Raw genomic sequence first — 19,909 nt, forward strand, 5'->3', positions numbered from 1 at the left:
GCTACACCTTGCTCTTCTCCACCCACTTGTGCCGTGGGATCCTCATTGTGCTGTTGTTTCCTCCTTCTTCTCAAAGTTCTCTCGAAGTCGTCGTCAAAGTCTAAGATATGCTCATGAACAGGTCGGGAACTTCGAGTCATGCACTAGTACCTAAAAACAAAGAAAACAAAACAAATCAGCAACTTAAACAGAAACTAAAACAAAATACAATAATTCGAAAGAAAACAATCCAAGAGATTAGCAAAGTTGCAAATCCCCAGCAACGGCGCCAAAAATTTGATGTGAAAAATAAGTTAACACACAAAATTAAACCCTCTTTTTATCAATTGTAGCAAAGTATGTAAGTAGGGATCGTTCTAAACCGGGGATTATGAGGGATTGCTAAACACTTGAAAACTGACTTAGAAATGTAAAAACAAAGTTTAAAACACTAGATTAGACTCAAAGAATGCAAAACTCACGTTTAAAATACTAAAATAAACCAATAACTCAAAACAGCAACTAAAAGACTCAAAACTGCCTTAAAAAACACTTTCTGGGCAGTTTTGAACACAAAGCACCAATTTGGACGAATTTGGGTTTTAACTTGTACCAAAACACTTAAAACATAAACCAACACACTTTCTAACTAATCTAGGACTTCAAAATAAATGGGGAATTGATTTGGACGAAAATGAACTAAATGGACAGATTGCAAGGAAAACAGATTGTAATAGAAACAGATTGTAACACAAAGTTATGAATAATCAATGGATGATGGAATGGCTAAGGGGTTCTTCTCCACACATGAAATATATGCAACCTAAATCAATTTTCAGTTATCAATTTAATAAGTTATGAATCTCGACACTCCAAGTTAATTAGGTCCGCTTAAATTTTAAATTAACCTTCAGATTTCCCTAGAATCATTGAATTGGATGAATATGCATCGCAAACAAATTATTCCCAACAAGTTCTTTATATGAACAGCGTGATAAAGACACAAGTTAGAATCATTACGTTCTTTGGAAATCATAAGCATCGACAAGGCATTCGTAACTATGAAAAGCATGATACTCTTGCCAGGAATCTACTTAACACGATCGTGACTAGCGACCTTCACTACTTACGAATATAAATTCATAACGATTAGGTGAAACAAACTTATATCCTAGCATCAAATTCAAGCATGCAAATTAAGCGTGCACTCTCAACCAACATACAAGAATAAGTTCTAAATCAAACGGTTAAGCAAATTGTATTCACGACTTATACAACGATAACTGAAAGTAATCAACTTATTTCACATATATAATCATGGTTTTGAATCCACCCTTAGCCAAAACGAAATTAGCCAATCATACTTAAAGCAAAACAAAGATTACATGAATTAGACATTAAAATCCAAAGAAAGAAAACACCTAGAATGCTCCAACTTGGCAGCAAGTGCATCCAAGATTCCTCCTTTCCCTTGCTTGTGGCAGATTGGTTTGTGGACAGGTTTTGGGTAGTTCTATGGTGCAGAAAGGTTTATGGTGAGTGTAGAGGAGTGTTTGATGGTGGAAGGGTGGTGGAGAACTTCGGCAAAGAGGGTGGAAGAAGGTGGAGTGGCTGTGATATTTTATGGGCACTAGAATGGTGTTTTTGGGGTGTTTTGCTACCTAGGGTAAGTATGGACGAATTTCTGTGATGAATGGTGAATATGAGAGTGTGAACCCTTTGCCAAGGGGTGTAAACATGTATATATAGGCCCTAAAAACCCTAGAGAATCAGATTGGGCAGTGGGGAAAATGCACAGCAAGGAGGGTGAATTTGTGGTGTGCAATGGTCCAAGGATGAAAATGGAGCAATGATGCAAAGTATGGAGGGTAAAATGGAGTGGTATTTCAGCTAGGGAGCATGAATGATTGTGTTCATTGCATGGAAATGAAAAGGGGAGGTGAAATGTTTCAGAAATTAGTCAAAGGTGCAGCAACATGTGTTGCACACAGAATTGGATCCCAAATGTGGATGATGGAGCATCAATTGGTGCATGGAATGGTTGTGAAAGTTGTGTGAAATCTGATGGGTGAAGAGAATAAGAGGTATGCAGCAATTGAGTGTGATAATTGAGTGAATTGAGGCATGAAATCAGAAATATTTTAGGGGACAAGGATGATTAAGCATGCATGGGAATCCAAAGGGAATGCTATGTGGTTACACGGCAAGGAGTGGGTGTTCTTTTGTGGCTGAATTCTTGATCCTTTGTACATTAATTCTTCACATTCTTAGCCTCTTTAATTCTTCAATTTCGTCCAAACCTTGGTTCCAAATATGTGACATGCATTCCAAGCTCCATTTTGCTCCAAAATGCTCCAAAATGCATCTTCTTGCCTACTTTGTCCTTAAAATCTGAAAACACACGAAAATGACTTTAAACACTAAAATAACTAAAGAGACATGACATAAATGCACAAGAACAAGCCAACTAAGTCGCATAAATATGCTCCTATCAGCAAGCTGCCCTTGGCTCTAGCCAAGCCCAGTAGCCCAAGCAGTGGTCCCTGCCACAACACCTTCTTGGCCCATACCGAGTCGATTTCTGGCCCCTGCCAACTGACATGCCGTACCACCCCAACAGCTACCCTGCAACAACACTATCCAAGAAGAAGACAAGGAAAATTAATTTTTTCTTACCTCGGTGAGGCACGGAGAAGACGAAGAAAGCAAAGAAAGACAATCATTTGCACGAGCAAGATGTAAAAGATTGCTAGAGGAAGGGGAACAAATATCCTCTAAGCTTTCTCTTTTGTAGGGTAGAATAAATCGATCTCTAAAGTTGATTTAATAACCCACTTAAGGTGGACTTAAATAGGCTTTGAGAGAAACTTATTTCCCTTTCTTAGAATGATCTAATTTCCTATTAAAGAGAGAATCTACATCAAAGTAGGAAACAATCCAAAGTTTCCTAAAGCAAGAAAATCTCTACACTTGTTGCCCTTTTTTGCAAGCAACCCTACAGGTGTGAAGGCATTTGTGGAACCAAAAATAATCGAGAGGCGACACATGGATTTTGGATAAAAGAGGACAAAAATACTCTTGAGGCATATCAAGATTTAGGCATATTGGGATTCCTACCCACGAGCAGCAGGCAATCATCCCTCAACCAAGTCAAGAATGCCCAAAATAGGTAACAAATTCAAAATTATTTCATCCATCCTCACCCTATATTCTCCACAAGGTAATTATTCCATAACCTCCAAAACATTCCTTTTAAATTATGTTAATTGGCTAATTAATTGATTTATTACCTAATTAATCCATTAATTGCCAATTAAATCACCAATTGCACCCAAAAAATACACAAAAGGCCGGCCACCCTCTCTACCAAGAGGACCGGCCATGCACTACAGATTCAACCTCATTTTCTCTAAAAATGGAGGTCTTCACTCGTGCTAAAATTCTCAAAAACTCTCAAACATTTTTCTCTCTAAATTCTAACTTTGGCATCGGAGGTTCTTCAGCCAAAGCCCCTCCATTCATCCTGGGCACATGAGGCTCTTGGACTTGATCTAAGGTGTTATTTGTTTTGTAGGTGCAATTTTGACCAAGATCAAGGAGGAAGAAATTTGCATCCACATTTGACAGTTGGATCGTGATAGGAGCATATTTCTGCGACTTAGTTAGCTTGTTCTTGTGCATTTATGTTGTTATTTCTTAGTTAATTTAGTATTTCAAGCCATTTTCGTGTGTTTGTAGGTACAAAAGGTTAATGAGGCAAAGAAGTGCATTTTGGAGCCTTTTGGAGCAGTTTTGGGCATGGAATGAATAGCATATGCTTGGAGCAAAGGGTAAGGATGAAATTGAAGACCTAAAGATGCAAGGATTCCTAGTTAAAGAAGGATTCCTAGAAGAATGAGGATTCCTACTCAAAGAAGGAATGTTAGCCAAGGTTTCTTACTTTGGTTTTAACATTTCCTAATCCTTAAAAATCCCTAAGTTCCGGCAACAAAGAAGGCTCCAAGTTACATTAAGACACTCAACAAAGACTCCTAGAAACCCTTGAGTCCTTGACGCACCACCTTGGACCATTCCTCTTCCTTGCCGCACAAGGGAGTCCATCCCTTTTCCTATTTTCTACCATAAACCACTTTCCCTTCTGTTTAGGTTTCATTCCTTTTTCCTAAGTCCTTTGCCGCACCTTATTTCTATTTCCCTCTGGATTTTGACTTTGACTTAGCCTTTCCTAATAGATTTAGAGTAATAAATCCTAAAACATTAATAAAAAATTTCTTTCCCTTTCTTCTTTGTGTCTGCCACACCTAGCCTTAATTACCTAGGGTTTTGACAAACTTTGGAGAGATATTTAAGTCATTGTCGCAGCTTTGGGGGAGGGGGATACTATCTACCATTCAGCATCACAAATACACTCAGAAAAACCTTTGCCGCAGCCATCAACACACCCATTCACCACCATACATACTTTCAGCCATTCTCCCATACAAACCACCATTCAAACCTTCACCCAACCCTTGTGCAGCAACAAAGAGATGAAGGAGGACCCTTGGACGTGCTTGCTATTCAAGTTGGATTGCTGGAATGTTTCTAGGTGTTTTCAATCTTTTGTTTTCAATGATTAAGTTTATGTATCTTTGTTTTGCGAACATGAGGAGCTAAACTCGTTTTAGCTAGGGGGAAATTCAAAGCCATGAATATATTTGCAATATGAATTGATTACTTCCAGTTGTGATTCTATAAATTGTGAATGCAATTTACTTAACCATTTGATTTAAAACTTATTCTTGTTTGTGGATTAAGGATGGATACTTAGTTTGCATGCATGAATTTGATGCTAGAATATAAGGGAGTTTCACCTAATCATTATGAACTTATATTCATAAGTAGTGAAGGTTGCTAGTCACAATCGTGTTAAGTGGATTCCTAGTAGGAGTATCATGCTCATCATAGTTACGAATGCTTTGTCAATGCTTATGATTTTCATAAAGCTTCATGATCTTTAATTGTATCTATATTATGTTGTTCATGTAGGGAACTTTTGAAGAATAATTTGGATTGCCGATGCGTTATCCATCCAATTCAATGATTTAAGGATAATCTGAGGGTTAATTTAAGCGTACCTAATTAATCTGGGGTTTTGAGGTTCATGGTTTATTGAAAAGCAGCTAGAAATCATTATGTATGCAAGTGTGTCATGTGTGGAGAATGACCCTCTAGCTAGCCAATCACCCATACTTTTTCCCAAATTCGTCCAAAATCTGTCTTAAGTCTTTAGTTACTAGTTTTAATTTAAATTCATCCAAAACCCAATCCCCTTTACTTTAGTGTGTCAAATTAGTTAGAATCTGTCTTAGTTTGTGTTTTTAAGTGTTTTGAGTCAAGTTAAAATCAATTTTCGTCCAAAGTCATTCTTGGTGTCTACTTTGAGTCTATTTAGTTGTTTTAAGCTGTTTTGAGTCTTTTGAGTTTGTTTTGAGTCATTAGAGTCTAGTTAAGTGTTTTTAAGTTTGTTTTTGAGTTTTAGAGTCACTTTAGAGTAGATTAGCAATCCCTCCTAATCCCCGGTCCAGAATGATCCATACTTATCTATACTACAATTGTCAACAAGAGGGTTTAATTTGTGTGTTACTTTATTTTCGCATCAAAGTTTGGCGCCATTGCCGGGGATTAGCAACTTTGCTAATCCCTCGTTATTTCTTTTTATTTTCGTGTGTTTTTGTTTCTGGTTTCTGACCTTGTTTTGGTTACTTGTTTTTAGGTACTAGTTTATGACTCAGAGTTCTCAATCGGTTCGTGAGCACATCTTTGACTTTGACGACAATTTTGAGCGGACTTTGAGAAGGAAGAGAAACTAGCAAGATCCTAATCCATCTAGCCCTAAACCTGAGCTTGAAGAACAAGAAGTAGAAGAGGAGGAAGAGGTCACGGTAAGGGCTTTAGAAGAAGAACAAGTCATGGCAGCCGACAATCGAATAATCAAAGAGCTTTCCGCTTCGGGATTGGACAATGCCATGCCCCTATGCATCCAATACCCCACGGCAACTCCAGGGAAAGCTAAAGAGTTCGAGTTGAAGTCCAGTTTATTGCACCACATTCCCAAGTACCATGGGCTGTCTATGGAGGATCCAAACAAGCACTTGAAAGAATTTGAAGTGGTTTGTTCAAGCATGACCCCAGTCAATGTCGTTACATCTTGGGAGAGCATGAAAAGAGCGTTCTTAGATCAGTTTTTTCCCACATCAAGAATCATTCTTTTGAGGAAACAGATTAGTGGCATTCAACAAAATCAAGGAGAATCCTTTCCGGCATACTACGAACGTTTCAAGGCTCTTGTTGCATCATGTCCTCAACATTAAATGAAAGAAGAGCTTTTCCTTCAATACTTCTACGAAGGACTTCTTCCCATTAAATGAAAAATGCTAGATGCCTCAGCGGGTGGTGCTGTGGTGGAAAAAACACCCGTGGCTGCCAAGACCCTAATTACCAACCGAGCCTTGAATGCACAACAATATGAAGGTGTTGGACAAAGGGAGCCCCCACGGCAACAACCCCAAGTTAATGAGGTAAGTGCAATTTCTGAAATTCAATCTCAATTAGCTAACCTCACTACCCTTGTGTCACAGGTTGTAGATGGATCTAAAATGCAAAATGCAACCATATATGGAGTATGTTCGATGCAAGGACATCTCAATGACGAATGCCCGCAATTGATTGAAAATGGAGGATGGGAAACCCTCAATGTCGTAGGGTATCAAGGACCAAACCAGCCACGCAATGACCCCTACTCCAACACTTACAATCCAGGGTGGAGAGATCATCCAAATTTCAAGTGGAAAGAACCACAACAACCTGCCCAACAAGGAGGATTTCGACAACCACCCCCTGGGATGTTTCCAAGGCCATACACACCACCACAACCTTCATCACAATCTGCCTAAACCAACTCAGGTACGTCTTTGGATAATGATACACTTCTTAAGTTACTAACTTCATTAACGCAGGGCCAACAAAATCAAGCCAAAGAGATTAATGAAGTCAAGAAGCAAATTAGGCATATTTCAGAGTTTATGGGGCAGTTTAGAGAAGAATGAAAACTACCTAGCTCCACTATTCTTAATCCAAAATGAGGCTTTGAATCTGCCAAAGCAATCATGTTAAGAAGTGGAAAAGAGGTAAGAACTGATCCACAAACATCCAAATCAGCACAAAAATAGGATGAGAGGTTGCAATTCGAGGAGGATGAGCAAGACAAGCCCACGGCAAGGAAGGAAGCACCCTTACCGCAGCCTCATATACTCCCTAATCCATCCAATCCATCCACCACAGGTAAGGCAGGTCCAATTTCAATTAATTCTAACCCTATTCCACCCAATGTACCCTTCCCTCATAGATTCATGCAAACAAAGAAGGAAGAAGGTTACAAAGACATTCTTGAGACATTTAGAAGGGTTCAAGTCAATATCCCACTCTTGGATGCAATCAAACAAGTCCCTAAGTATGCCAAATTCTTGAAAGAACTTTGCACAACAAGAAAGAAGATTTCGAACAAAGAGGTGGTAAAGGTAGGTGAGAATGTTTCAGCCATCTTGCAACGTAAACTGCCCCCGAAATGCAAAGATCCAGGTAGTTTTACAATTCCTTGTGCTATTGGTAATACTCGCTTTGAACATGCCATGTTAGACTTAGGTGCATCAATAAATGTCATGCCCTATTCAATTTATGCTTTATGAACTTAGGTGAGCTAAAAAATGATGGTGTGATTATTCAATTAGCCGATCAATCTAATGCTTATCCAAAAAGAGTTTTAAAGGATGTTTTAGTGCAGGTTAATCACGTAATCTTTCTGGCTGATTTTTATGTGCTCGAGATGGAAGATTCAGCCCATGCTTCTTCATTGCCGATTCTACTTAGAAGGCCATTCATGAAAACAGCCTGTACCAAGATAGATGTGTTCAAAATGATGTTATCCATGGAATTTTATGGGGAAGTTATTGATTTCAATCTTTCTGAAACTATAAAGTATCCTAGTGATGATCATTCTTGTTTTTCTATTGATGTAATTGATTCATTGGCCCAGGGATATCTTGAACAATTGAATGAAGATGCACTTGAAATGGTCATTACAAAGGGGATGGGATTTAAAAACCAAGGTAATGCAGCAATGCCTACCCACGACATGCATGACAACTCCCATGTCGTGCACCCTAGTGAAGATGTGATTGAGATGGTGGCTACCCTAGAGTCATTGCCACTACAAAATGATAAGCTTTTGCTCCCAATTTCAAGTTCAGTTTCTACTAATAAGATGTTACCCTCAGTTCTGTAGCCACCTTCCTTTGAACTTAAACCATTACCAAGCCATTTGAAGTATGTCTTCTTAGGAGAACAAGAGACTTTGCATGTCATAGTGTCTTCCACACTCACGGCACAAGAGGAAGAAAAGTTGGTGAGAGTGTTGAATGAATACAAAACAGCCATTGGGTGAACCTTGGCCGACATCAAGGGTATAAGTCCTACAACTTGCATGCATCGTATACTCTTGGAGGAAGGAGCTAAACCATCACAGGAAGCTCAACGCCGACTCAACCCTCTAATGATGGAAGTTGTGAAAAATGAGATAATCAAGCTACTTGATTGTGGAGTAATCTATCCAATCTCTGATAGTCAATGGGTTTCGCCGGTCCAAGTGGTTCTAAAGAAGTCTGGAGTCACTGTGGTGAAGAATGAAGAGAATGAGCTTGTGCCTACACGTATTCAAACCGATTGGCAAGTTTGCATTGATTATAGGAAGCTCAACGCCACCACAAGAAAGGATCACTTCCCTTCGTCGTTCATTGACCAAATGCTTGAAAGGTTAGCTGGTTATGCATTTTATTGTTTTCTTGATGGTTATTCTAGTTATAATTAGATTGTAATGGCCCCGGAGGATCAAGAAAATACCACTTTCACGTGTCCCTTTGGTACCTTTGCTTAACATCGCATGCCATTTGGTTTATGTAATGCACCAGCCACATTCCAAAGATGAATGGTAAGTATATTTTTAGATTATGTTGAAAAGATCATTGAGGTCTTTATGGATGATTTTAGTGTGTTTGGTAAGTCATTTGATGATTGCTTGGATAATCTGACCTTAATATTGAAAAGATGCATTGAAACTAACCTTGATTAAAATTGAGAGAAATGTCACTTTATGGTGAAACAAGGCATAGTTTTAGGTCACATAATCTTTGAAAAAGGAATTGAGGTTGATAAGTCAAAAATAGATATTGTACACTACTTACCCTCTTCTACTTCGGTGAGAGAGGTTCGTTCTTTTCTTAGTCATGCAGGATTCTATAGGTGATTTATCAAGGATTTTTCAAAGATTGCACAGTCCCTATGCCGTCTCTTCCAAAAAAAAGTGGCATTTGAGTTCAATGAGGAATGTGAAAAGGCCTTAAAACACCTCAAGAACATGCTTACTTCGGCCCCCATCATCATTCCACTAGATTGGAGCCTTCTTTTTGAGCTAATGTGTGATGCATCAGATTATGCAATTGGAGCTGTTTTAGGCCAAAAGAATAACAAGCAGCCACATGTCATCTATTATGCATCCCGAACCTTGAATGATGCCCAATTGAATTACTCCACCACTGAAAAAGAACTTTTTGCTGTTGTGTTTGCATTAGATAAGTTTCCTTCTTATTTAATTGGCACTAAAGTTGTTGTTTTCACTAGTCATGTAGCTTTGAAGTATTTGCTTACAAAGAAAAAAGCTAAACCAAGGCTCATTCGTTGGATGCTTCTTCTCCAAGAGTTCAATATTGAAATTAGGGACAAGAAAGGAAGTGAAAGCGTGGTGGCTGACCATTTGAGCTAAATGGTACATGAAGAGGATGCCAATGTCGTGCCTATCCAAGACACATTCCCTGATGAGCAATTGCTGTCCATTGAGGTAAGTGAACCTTGGTATGCTGATTTGGTGAATTATTTGGTGTCTAAACAAGTTCCAAGCAACCTAAACAAGCACCAACGTGATAAACTTACACATGATGCACGGTTTTATGTTTGGGATGACCCATATTTGTGGAAATTTTACCCTAATCAGATTGTGCGTAGGTGCGTGCATGAGTCCGAATTTCATTCAATCTTAACCTTTTGTCACACATATGCATGCGGTGGTCATTTTGGCACACAACGCACATCACACAAGGTTTTAGAATGTGGATTTTATTGGCCTAATATCTTTAAGGATGCTAGACTTTTTGTATGTCCTGTGATCGTTGCCAAAGAACAGGAAGTATAGGTTAAAGAGACCAAATGACGCAAACCTCCATTCTTGTTGTTGAAATTTTTTATGTTTGGGGCATTGATTTTATGGGTCATTTTCCTTCCTCACATGGTTTCCTTTATATTTTGCTTGTTGTGGATTATGTGTCAAAATGGGTGGAAGCAAAAGCCACCCGTACTAATGATTCTGAGGTGGTTGCACATTTCATTAAAACTAACATATTTGCAAGGTTTGGAATGCCAAGAGTTCTCATAAGTGATAGAGGGTCTCATTTTTGCAATTGAACCATCGAGGCGCTACTTAAGAAATATAATGTCACACCTAAGGTTGCAACACCTTATCATCCCCAAATAAGTGGCCAAGCCGAGGTTTCGAATAGGGAAATCAAGCAGATTTTGGATAAGACTGTGGGACCAACGAGGAAAGATCGGAGCTTGCATTTGGATGATGCACTGTGGGCGTATCGTACGGCCTACAAGACATCCATTGTCATGTCCCCATTTCGGCTCATCTATGGCAAACCATGCCATCTTCTCGTAGAATTAGAGCACAAGAGGCATTGGGCTGTCAAAACATTCAACATGGACATAGATGTGGCTGGAATTCATAGGACGCTTCAATTGAATGAACTTGAAGAGATTAGACACGAGGCTTATGAGAATGCTCGAATTTATAAAGAAAATACCAAAGCATTACATGACAAGATGATTCGTAGCAAGACATTCTCCATAGGGCAGAAAGTGTTACTTTTTAATTCCCGCCTTCGGTTGTTTCCCGGTAAGTTACGTTCTAAATGGATTGGACGGTTTGTTATTACTAATTTCTTTCCCTATGGTGCAGTCCAAATCCAAATTTTCAAGACCAGCCAAGAATTCAAAGTGAATGGGCACCGTTTGAAGCCTTATTACGACCTGTTTGAGGAGCATGTTGTGGAGGACATCCCCCTCCATGCCATGGGCTCCAATGAAGTTTGAAGTTGGTATAAGCATATGGAATCCCTGGTTCTCACTTCTAAGTAGTAGCATTTCATTCATGAGATCATATTTATATACATGCATTAATAATTCCAGAAATTGCCTTCTTTGTTTAAAAGCATATGTGAGTACTAGTTTTCATGTTTACATCAATCTTCTCACATATACCTAGTATAGGGAGTGTAGTTAGAAAGTCTGTGTGAAAATAGAGAGTATATCCGGTGAGGAATTGAGGGAATTCTCTAAGGCATGTCACTACATTCAAAATGTGTTTTAATTGATTAAATGCGAGCTAGTAAGTGGTGACTATCATTAAGTGTGTGCTCAAGGGTAAGGATGACTAAAATCTGTGGGAGTAGTGATCTTTGGCATGTCATGTTTCATTGGAAATCCCTGAGGCAAGTGTTGGAAGGTCTGGGTTATGTTTTGTTTGTTTTGTTTGTTTTGTTTTGCTCGAGGGCTAGCAAAAGCTAAGTGTGGGGGAATTTGATAGGAGCATATTTATGCGACTTAGTTAGCTTGTTCTTGTGCATTTATGTTGTTATTTCTTAGTTAATTTAGTATTTCAAGCCATTTTCGTGTGTTTGTAGGTACAAAGGGTTAATGAGGCAAAGAAGTGCATTTTGGAGCCTTTTGGAGCAGTTTTGGGCATGGAATGAATAGCATATGCTTGGAGCAAAAGGGAAGGACGAAATTGAAGACCTAAAGATGCAAGGATTCCTGGTTAAAGAAGGATTCCTAGAAGAATGAGGATTCCTACTAAAAGAAGGAATGTTAGCCAAGGTTTCCTACTTTGGTTTTGACTATCCTAATCCTTAAAAATCCCTAAGTTCCGGCAACAAAGAAGGCTCCAAGTTACATTAGGACACTCAACAAAGACTCCTAGAAACCCTTGAGTCCTTGCCACACCACCCTAGACCATTCCTCTTCCTTGCCGCACAAAGGAGTCCATCCCCTTTCCTATTTTCTGCCATAAACCACTTTCCCTTTCTTTTTAGGTTTCTTTCCCTTTTCCTAAGTCCTTTGCCGCACCCTATTTCTATTTCCCTTTGGATTTTGACTTTGACTTAGCCTTTCCTAATAGATTTAGAGTAATAAATCCTAAAACATTAATAAAAACTTTCTTTCCCTTTCTTCCTTATGTCTGCCGCACCCTAGCCTTAATTACCTAGGGTTTTGACATACATTGGAGAGATTTAAGTCCTTGTTGTAGCTTTGGGGGAGGGGGATACTATCTACCATTCAACATCACAAATACACTCAGAAACACCTTTGCCACAGCCATCAACACACCCATTCACCACCATACATACTTTCAGCTATTCTCCCATACAAACCACCACTCAAACCTTCACCCAACCCTTATGCCGCAACAAAGAGAAGAAGGAGGACCTTTGGACGTGCTTGCCATTCAAGTTGGATTGCTGGAACGTTTCTAGGTGTTTTCAATCTTTTGTTTTCAATGATTAAATTTATGTATCTTTGTTTTGCGAACATGAGGAGCTAAACTCGTTTTAGCTAGGGGGAAATTCAAAGCCATGAATATACTTGCAATATGAATTGATTACTTCCAGTTGTGATTCTATAAATTGTGAATGCAATTTACTTAACCATTTGATTCAAAACTTATTCTTGTTTGTGGATTAAGGATGGATACTTAGTTTGCATGCATGAATTTGATGCTAGAATATAAGGGAGTTTCACCTAATCGTTATGAACTTATATTCATAAGTAGTGAAGGTTGCTAGTCACAATCGTGTTAAGTGGATTCCTAGTAGGAGTATCATGCTCATCATAGTTACGAATGCTTTGTCAATGCTTATGATTTTCATAAATCTTCATGATCTTTAATTGTATCTCTATTATGCTGTTCATGTAGGGAACTTTTGAAGAATAATTTGGATTGCCGATGCGTTATCCGTCCAATTCAATGATTTAAGGATAATCTGAGGGTTAATTTAAGCGTACCTAATTAATCTGGGGTTTTGAGGTTCATGGTTTATTGAAAAGCAGCTAGAAATCATTATGTATGCAAGTGTGTCATGTGTGGAGAATGACCCTCTAGCTAGCCAATCACCCATACTTTTTCCCAAATTCGTCCAAAATCTGTCTTAAGTCTTTAGTTACTAGTTTTACTTTAAATTCATCCAAAACCCAATCCCCTTTACTTTAGTGTGTCAAATTAGTTAGAATCTGTCTTAGTTTGTGTTTTTAAGTGTTTTGAGTCAAGTTAAAATCAATTTTCGTCCAAAGTCATTCCTGGTGTCTACTTTGAGTCTATTTAGTTGTTTTAAGCTGTTTTGAGTCTTTTGAGTTTGTTTTGAGTCATTAGAGTCTAGTTAAGTGTTTTTAAGTTTGTTTTTGAGTTTTTGAGTCACTTTAGAGTAGATTAGCAATCCTTCCTAATCCCCGGTCCAGAACGATCCCTACTTATCCATACTGCAATTGTCAACAAGAGGGTTTAATTTGTGTGTTACTTTATTTTCGCATCAGATCATTTAAAGTAGTTTTCATAGAATGTGTATCCCATCAAAACAACAGATTCACTAACACTTGGAGTTTATTTATACTTTCATTAAGTACAACATAAGATTTTGTGGTATCTACTAGTGTAAATATTTTAAATTGAAGATTGAATTTGTTCATTGTATTCATATGGGTTCAAGGAGTGTGGCTCGTTTATAACCGTTGAAAAGTTCTGTCCCATTACTTACTCTCTGAATGTTTATTTTTTTGCAATTTTCGGCCTATGCGATCTCCAAGTATATGCAAACAAGTTTGACGGTTGGATTATTGAAACTAATTTCGTAGAATGCGTATCCCATCAAGTTGAATGGTATATATATTTATTAAGTAGCTTTAAATTTCTTTATTTTGTAGAAATTGAATGGTATGTATATTTATTAGGTAGTTTTAAATTTATTATTGTAGTTCATATCAACTTTTTATTAGAAAAATAGAATATTGTGGGTTTTATGTAAAAAAATAAAAAATTAAATTTGAAAGAAGTAAAGTAACATTTTCAGTAAATTTTATGTTTACAGATTAAATAGTTTATTACCTCCTGGAAAGTGCCAACAGAGAGGTGAGAATGAGGGGCTCCTAAAGTTCGTTTTCTTCGCATGTTATGCTTTTTTTTTTTTTTTTTTTTTTTTTTTTAATTTCCCTTTAGAAATCTACCCTGACATTGTTTTGGAGAATCATCGATCCTTTATTTATTGTGTATGAAAGAGTTGTTATTTACATACGACCTTACTATCAGTGTATGTATGCCCATATTATCTGATATTCATTTACACTTTATAGTCAAGGTGGTTGCTCATTATTCCTAAAGGTTCGGACATATATGGCTGTGATGATTTGTAGGTTTTAGGACTATTAGTTGGATGGTAGCTCAAACGACCTTGTTGGTTTAGCCTAAAGCTGATTGAGATGAGGTTTTCTTTTGGTGTTACTGACTGTTGTCAGGTCAGGCTAAGATTCAGATGGGCTGAGCTGGCCCTTATAAATATATTTGACTTGGGCAAGTCTCAGTCCATCCAAGCATAGATCCAGGACTATTCAGTGGTGCAATTGATAGGGTGTGGGCATTCGATTTGATCCTTGTTCTGTTCTCATAAGAGAGTTGGTTGTGTCTGTACAGTTCGTTTAGATTGTTACCAGTGCTGTCTAACTTGTTGCAAAATGGGCGCTAGCTATTTCTTTATTAAGCTGCTCAAGTCTAGAGGCTGAATTTGTTCATCTTTGTTTTGGTATTTTGGAATGGTTGGAACCCATTTTGTTCCTTGTGAGAATATTTATACAAGGAAGCTCATGCACACGTGCTTGTTGTTTAGTAGGATTTCGGTGGTTAATAAGAGCTTATCTTTTGAACTGTATTCACACAGCATTAGTGTAAAACTGGTATGCTTGCCATTCAGGATGAATCCTTGTGTAAATATCCAATACTATCTTTTTTTCTCTGGTCTCAGATGATGTACAATAATATCTGGGGTGTGTCTAGGGTGTGCTATCCACACACCCCATTTTACTTCTCACACTCCCTTAATAATTTATGTCCGTTGATTTTCAATTCCTCCAATCCGACGGTCAAAAATTACAAAGGTGTGTGAGAAGTAAAATGGAGTGTGTGGATATCACATCCCTAATAGCTACGATATTAGCATTTACTTTCCTATCAGATTGTGGCCCAAGAAGCCCAGATTGTAGCTCAGTTATCGTCTAGGACGAGAAGATGAGTATGATCTTATGGGACTTACAGATGTCCGGCCTTGAAATCCCAATGCCAGCACCTGATCTTGCTCCACCTTCGACCTCACAGCCATATCACCCAGTCGATACTCAGTAGCCCGATGCATCAAACCTAGATGACTACTTGTTGTAGTTTTTTCTTTTATGTTCGGACATCTTGTATATACATTTTCATATATTTTATAATTAAATACTTTTTTTTCTTGGTTTATTAACTATTGTTGAGAATTTAATTACAATATTTATTAAAAATTAAACAAAAAATTTTTTGACCAAAAAAACAAAGTGCCTTTGCGCAAAACTACTTTGCGAGAGCAGACTTCTTCGTCACGCAAACCCTGCTTTTATTCCATTGGCACTACAGTTGGCGCATGACAAAGGTTCGTTGGGCTAATTTTCAGGCAACATTTTTTGACTTTGCACGACGAAGTACCTGCGTCGGGCATACTATTTTTTGTACTAGTGTAGAGGCATTTCAGCCTCCTCTGGTCACAAATCTGGCTTCTACACCAGCAGCGAGTTTCGAACCCGAGACCCGTTCGTATTTCTTCTGCCATTTTTTTATTGTATTCATGTGTGGTAGTCTGGTAGATGAATATGAGGGGCGATTAGGCCTGGCAAACAAATTTTGTCCGTCGTTTTCGTGTAATACCTGTTATCTTAACGGGTCGTGTTGTGTCACACCTATTATCGTAACAAGTCCTTAACAAGTCGGGTCACTTTACTCAACAGGTAAAAGTGACCCGACCTGTTATAACCCGTTAAGAAAAATATATTTTTGTTCTTAAATTTGCACATACCACACATTGCCACATAAATATTACTTCAAAACATTAAAACACATTTGTCGTTTAAGTACTACATCTACACTAAAAAATAAGAGCCTAATAAACAAACATCCATACACTACTAATCTATTACAAAATATTAAATGTGCAAGGATATGCAAAATGAAAGAGTTTTAGTTTTCAAGGTTGTGAAGCCTTTCACAAAAGTTTAAACCTTGCCAATGGAACTCAAAGCTTGCATATTATTCCTTTTACAAAATCCTCAATTTTCATCGATCCTCATGACATAAAATTTTGTAGTATCCACTACTGTAAATATTTTAAATTGAAGATCAAACTCATTCATTATATTCATATAGGGTCAAAGAGTGTAGCTGTAAAAAAATCATCAAAATCGGAGTTAAAATAACCGTTAAATCGTGATTTTTCGTTGATAATCGTTTAAAAGTTTTGTCCTATTACTTGATCTGTGAATGTTCGTTTTTTTAGATTTTTAGCGTATGCAATCTTGAAGCATATACAAACAAGTTTGACGGTTGGATCGTTGAAATTAGGTTCATAGAATGCGTCTCCCATCAAAACGATAGATTCACTAACACTTAAAGTTTATTTATACTTTTATTAAGTATAACATAAGATTTTGTGGTATCCACTTGTGTAAATATTTTAAATTGAAGATCGAATTCATTCATTATATTCATATAGGGTCAAGGAGTGTAACTGTAAAACAATCATCAAAATCGGAGTTTAAATAACCATTAAATCGTGATTTTTCGTTGATAACCGTTGAAAAGTTTTGTTCCGTTACTTGATCTTTGAATGTTATTTTTTGCAATTTTTGGTGTATGCGATCTCGAAGTATATACAAACAGTTTGATGGTTGGATCGTTGAAACTAGTTTCGTAAAATGCGTATCTCATCAAAACAATAGATTCACTAACACTTAAGAGTTTATTCATACTTTCATTAAGTATACTGGTGTAAATATTTTAAATTGAAGATCGAGTTCATTCATTGTATTCATATAGGGTCAATAAGTGTAGCTATAAAAAAAATCATCAAAATCGGAGTTAAAATAACCATTAAATCGTCATTCTTTCGTTGATAACCGTCGAAAAGTTTTGTCCCGTTACTTGATCTCTGAATATTTGTTTTTTGCAATTTTTGGCGTATGCAATCTCAAAGTATATACAAACATGTTTGTCGGTTGGATCATTGAAACTAGTTTCGTAAAATGCGTATCTCATCAAAACAATAGATTCACTAACACTTAAGAGTTTATTCATACTTTCATTAAGTATACTGGTGTAAATATTTTAAATTGAAGATCGAGTTCATTCATTGTATTCATATAGGGTCAATAAGTGTAGCTATAAAAAAATCATCAAAATCGGAGTTAAAATAACCATTAAATCGTCATTCTTTCGTTGATAACCGTCGAAAAGTTTTGTCCCGTTACTTGATCTCTGAATATTTGTTTTTTGCAATTTTTGGCGTATGCAATCTCAAAGTATATACAAACATGTTTGTCGGTTGGATCATTGAAACTAGCTTTGTATAATGCGTATCCCATCAAAACAATAGATTCACTAACACTTAAGAGTTTATTCATACTTTCATTAAGTATATCCACTAGTGTAAATATTTTAAATTAAAGATCGAATTCATTCATTGTATTCGTATAGAGTCAAGGAGTGTAACTGTAAAAAATCACCAAAATCGGAGTTAAAATAACCGTTAAATCGTGATTTTTCGTTGATAACTATCAAAAAGTTTTCATGTTACTTAATCTTTGAATGTTTGTTTTTTGCGATTTTTGGTGTATGCGATCTTGAAGCATATACAAACATGTTTGACGGTTGGATCATTGAAATTAGTTTCATAGAATGCGTATCTCATCAAAACGATAGCTTCACTAACACTTAAGTTCATACTTTCATTAATATCCACAAGTGTAAATATTTTAAATTGAAGATTGAATTCATTTATTGTATTCATATAGGATCAAGGAGTGTAGCTGTAAAAAATCATCAAAATCAAAGTTAAAATAACCGTTAAATCATGATTCTTCATTGATAACCGTCGAAAAGTTTTGTCCTATTATTTGATCTCTGAATGTTTGTTTTTTGCGATTTTTGGCGTATGCGATCTTAAAGCATATACAAACAAGTTTAACGGTTGGATCATTGAAATTAGTTTCGTAGAATGCGTATCCCATCAAAATGATAGATTCACTAATACTTAGAGTTAATTGCCATTCTATAAGTCTCTTCCTTTTTGCGTATGGCATCGCCACTCCCACCGATCGATCATAGAAGAAAAATTCGGATTCATTGCATTCCGGGGCTTGACATGTCGCGAATCCTCTTGAAAGAGAGGGGTGCCTTCGGGAACGCGGACACAGGTGGGTATCCACTAATGTAATTATTTTAAATTGAAGATCGAATTCATTCATTGTATTCATATAGGGTCAAGGAGTGTAGCTGTAAAAAATCATCAAAATCGGAGTTAAAATAACCATTAAATCGTGATTCTTCGTTTATAACCGTCGAAATTTTTTGTCCAGTTACTTGATATCTGAATGTTTGTTTTTTGAAATTTTTGGCGTATGCGATCTCGAAGTATATACAAACATGTTTGACGATTGGATCGTTGAAACTAGTTCCGTAGAATGCGTATCCCATCAAAACAATAGATTCACTAACACTTAAGAGTTTATTCATACTTTCATTAAATATAACATAAAATTTTGTGGTATCCACTAGTGTAAATATTTTAAATTGAAGATCGAGTTTATTCATTGTATTCATATAAGGTTAAGGAGTGTAGCTGTAAAAACTCATCAAAATCGAAGTTAAAATAACCGTTAAATCGTGATTTTTTCATTGATAACCGGCGAAAAGTTTTGTTTCATTACTTGATCTATGAATGTTTGTTTTTTGCGATGCTTTGCTAATGCGATCTCGAAGCATATACAAACAAGTTTGATGGTTGAATCGTTGAAATTAGTCTCGTAGAATTCGTATCCCATCAAGTTCAATGATATATATATATATATTAAGTAGATTTAAATTTATTTATTTTATATGTATAACAATTAAGAAATTGAATGGTATGTATGGTTAAGCCGATCTAATGGTCACCAATTTTTAATTTTTAATTTAGTATATATATGTATATAATTATTATAGTTTTTAGGGGTATAAAATTGTTAAATTAATATATATAATTATTATAATATTTTTTAAGGGTTATAAAATTATTAAATTAATATTTTGCTTATCGTGTATCGTGTTACCCACGTGTATACCCGAACCAACCCGTTATTTTAACAGGTGCTTATAGGGTTACCCGATAACAACCCGATTTGTTATCGTGTCTACTCGAACACCTGTTAATTTCGTGTCGTGTCGTGTCAGGTTATCGGATCCTGTCAGGAATTGCCAGGCCTAGGGGCGGTTATGAATAACAACTGTTCAAGAAAAATTGAGTTGGAAATAAATCCAAACTTATGCAATATTGCTTTACAAAGGGAAAATCGTGGAGGTTATTTTTTACATATGAATACTAACCTGCAATTTTGAGTGTGACAAACCTTGTTATGCTGAATCTCGTGACAACGTAGAAAATATTCCAAAATAATGACACAA

General features: G+C 36.8%; 2 protein-coding genes across 2 annotated transcripts; both read left to right on the forward strand.

Annotated features, from left to right (window-relative positions):
* Positions 1-7,370: 7,370 nt before the first annotated feature.
* Positions 7,371-8,302, forward strand: LOC126630167 (uncharacterized). Its single transcript, XM_050300292.1, has 2 exons — positions 7,371-7,599; positions 7,749-8,302. Exons 1-2 carry the CDS (start codon positions 7,371-7,373, stop codon positions 8,300-8,302), a joined length of 783 nt encoding a protein of 260 aa, XP_050156249.1.
* Positions 8,303-9,835: 1,533 nt separating this feature from the next.
* Positions 9,836-11,220, forward strand: LOC126630168 (uncharacterized). The gene is made up of 3 exons (XM_050300293.1): positions 9,836-9,910; positions 10,573-11,023; positions 11,087-11,220. Exons 1-3 carry the CDS (start codon positions 9,836-9,838, stop codon positions 11,218-11,220), a joined length of 660 nt encoding a protein of 219 aa, XP_050156250.1.
* Positions 11,221-19,909: the final 8,689 nt, after the last annotated feature.

This window comes from Malus sylvestris, chromosome 7 (assembly GCF_916048215.2).
Source record: "Malus sylvestris chromosome 7, drMalSylv7.2, whole genome shotgun sequence".
In the NCBI taxonomy this organism is placed as follows: Eukaryota; Viridiplantae; Streptophyta; class Magnoliopsida; order Rosales; family Rosaceae; genus Malus; species Malus sylvestris.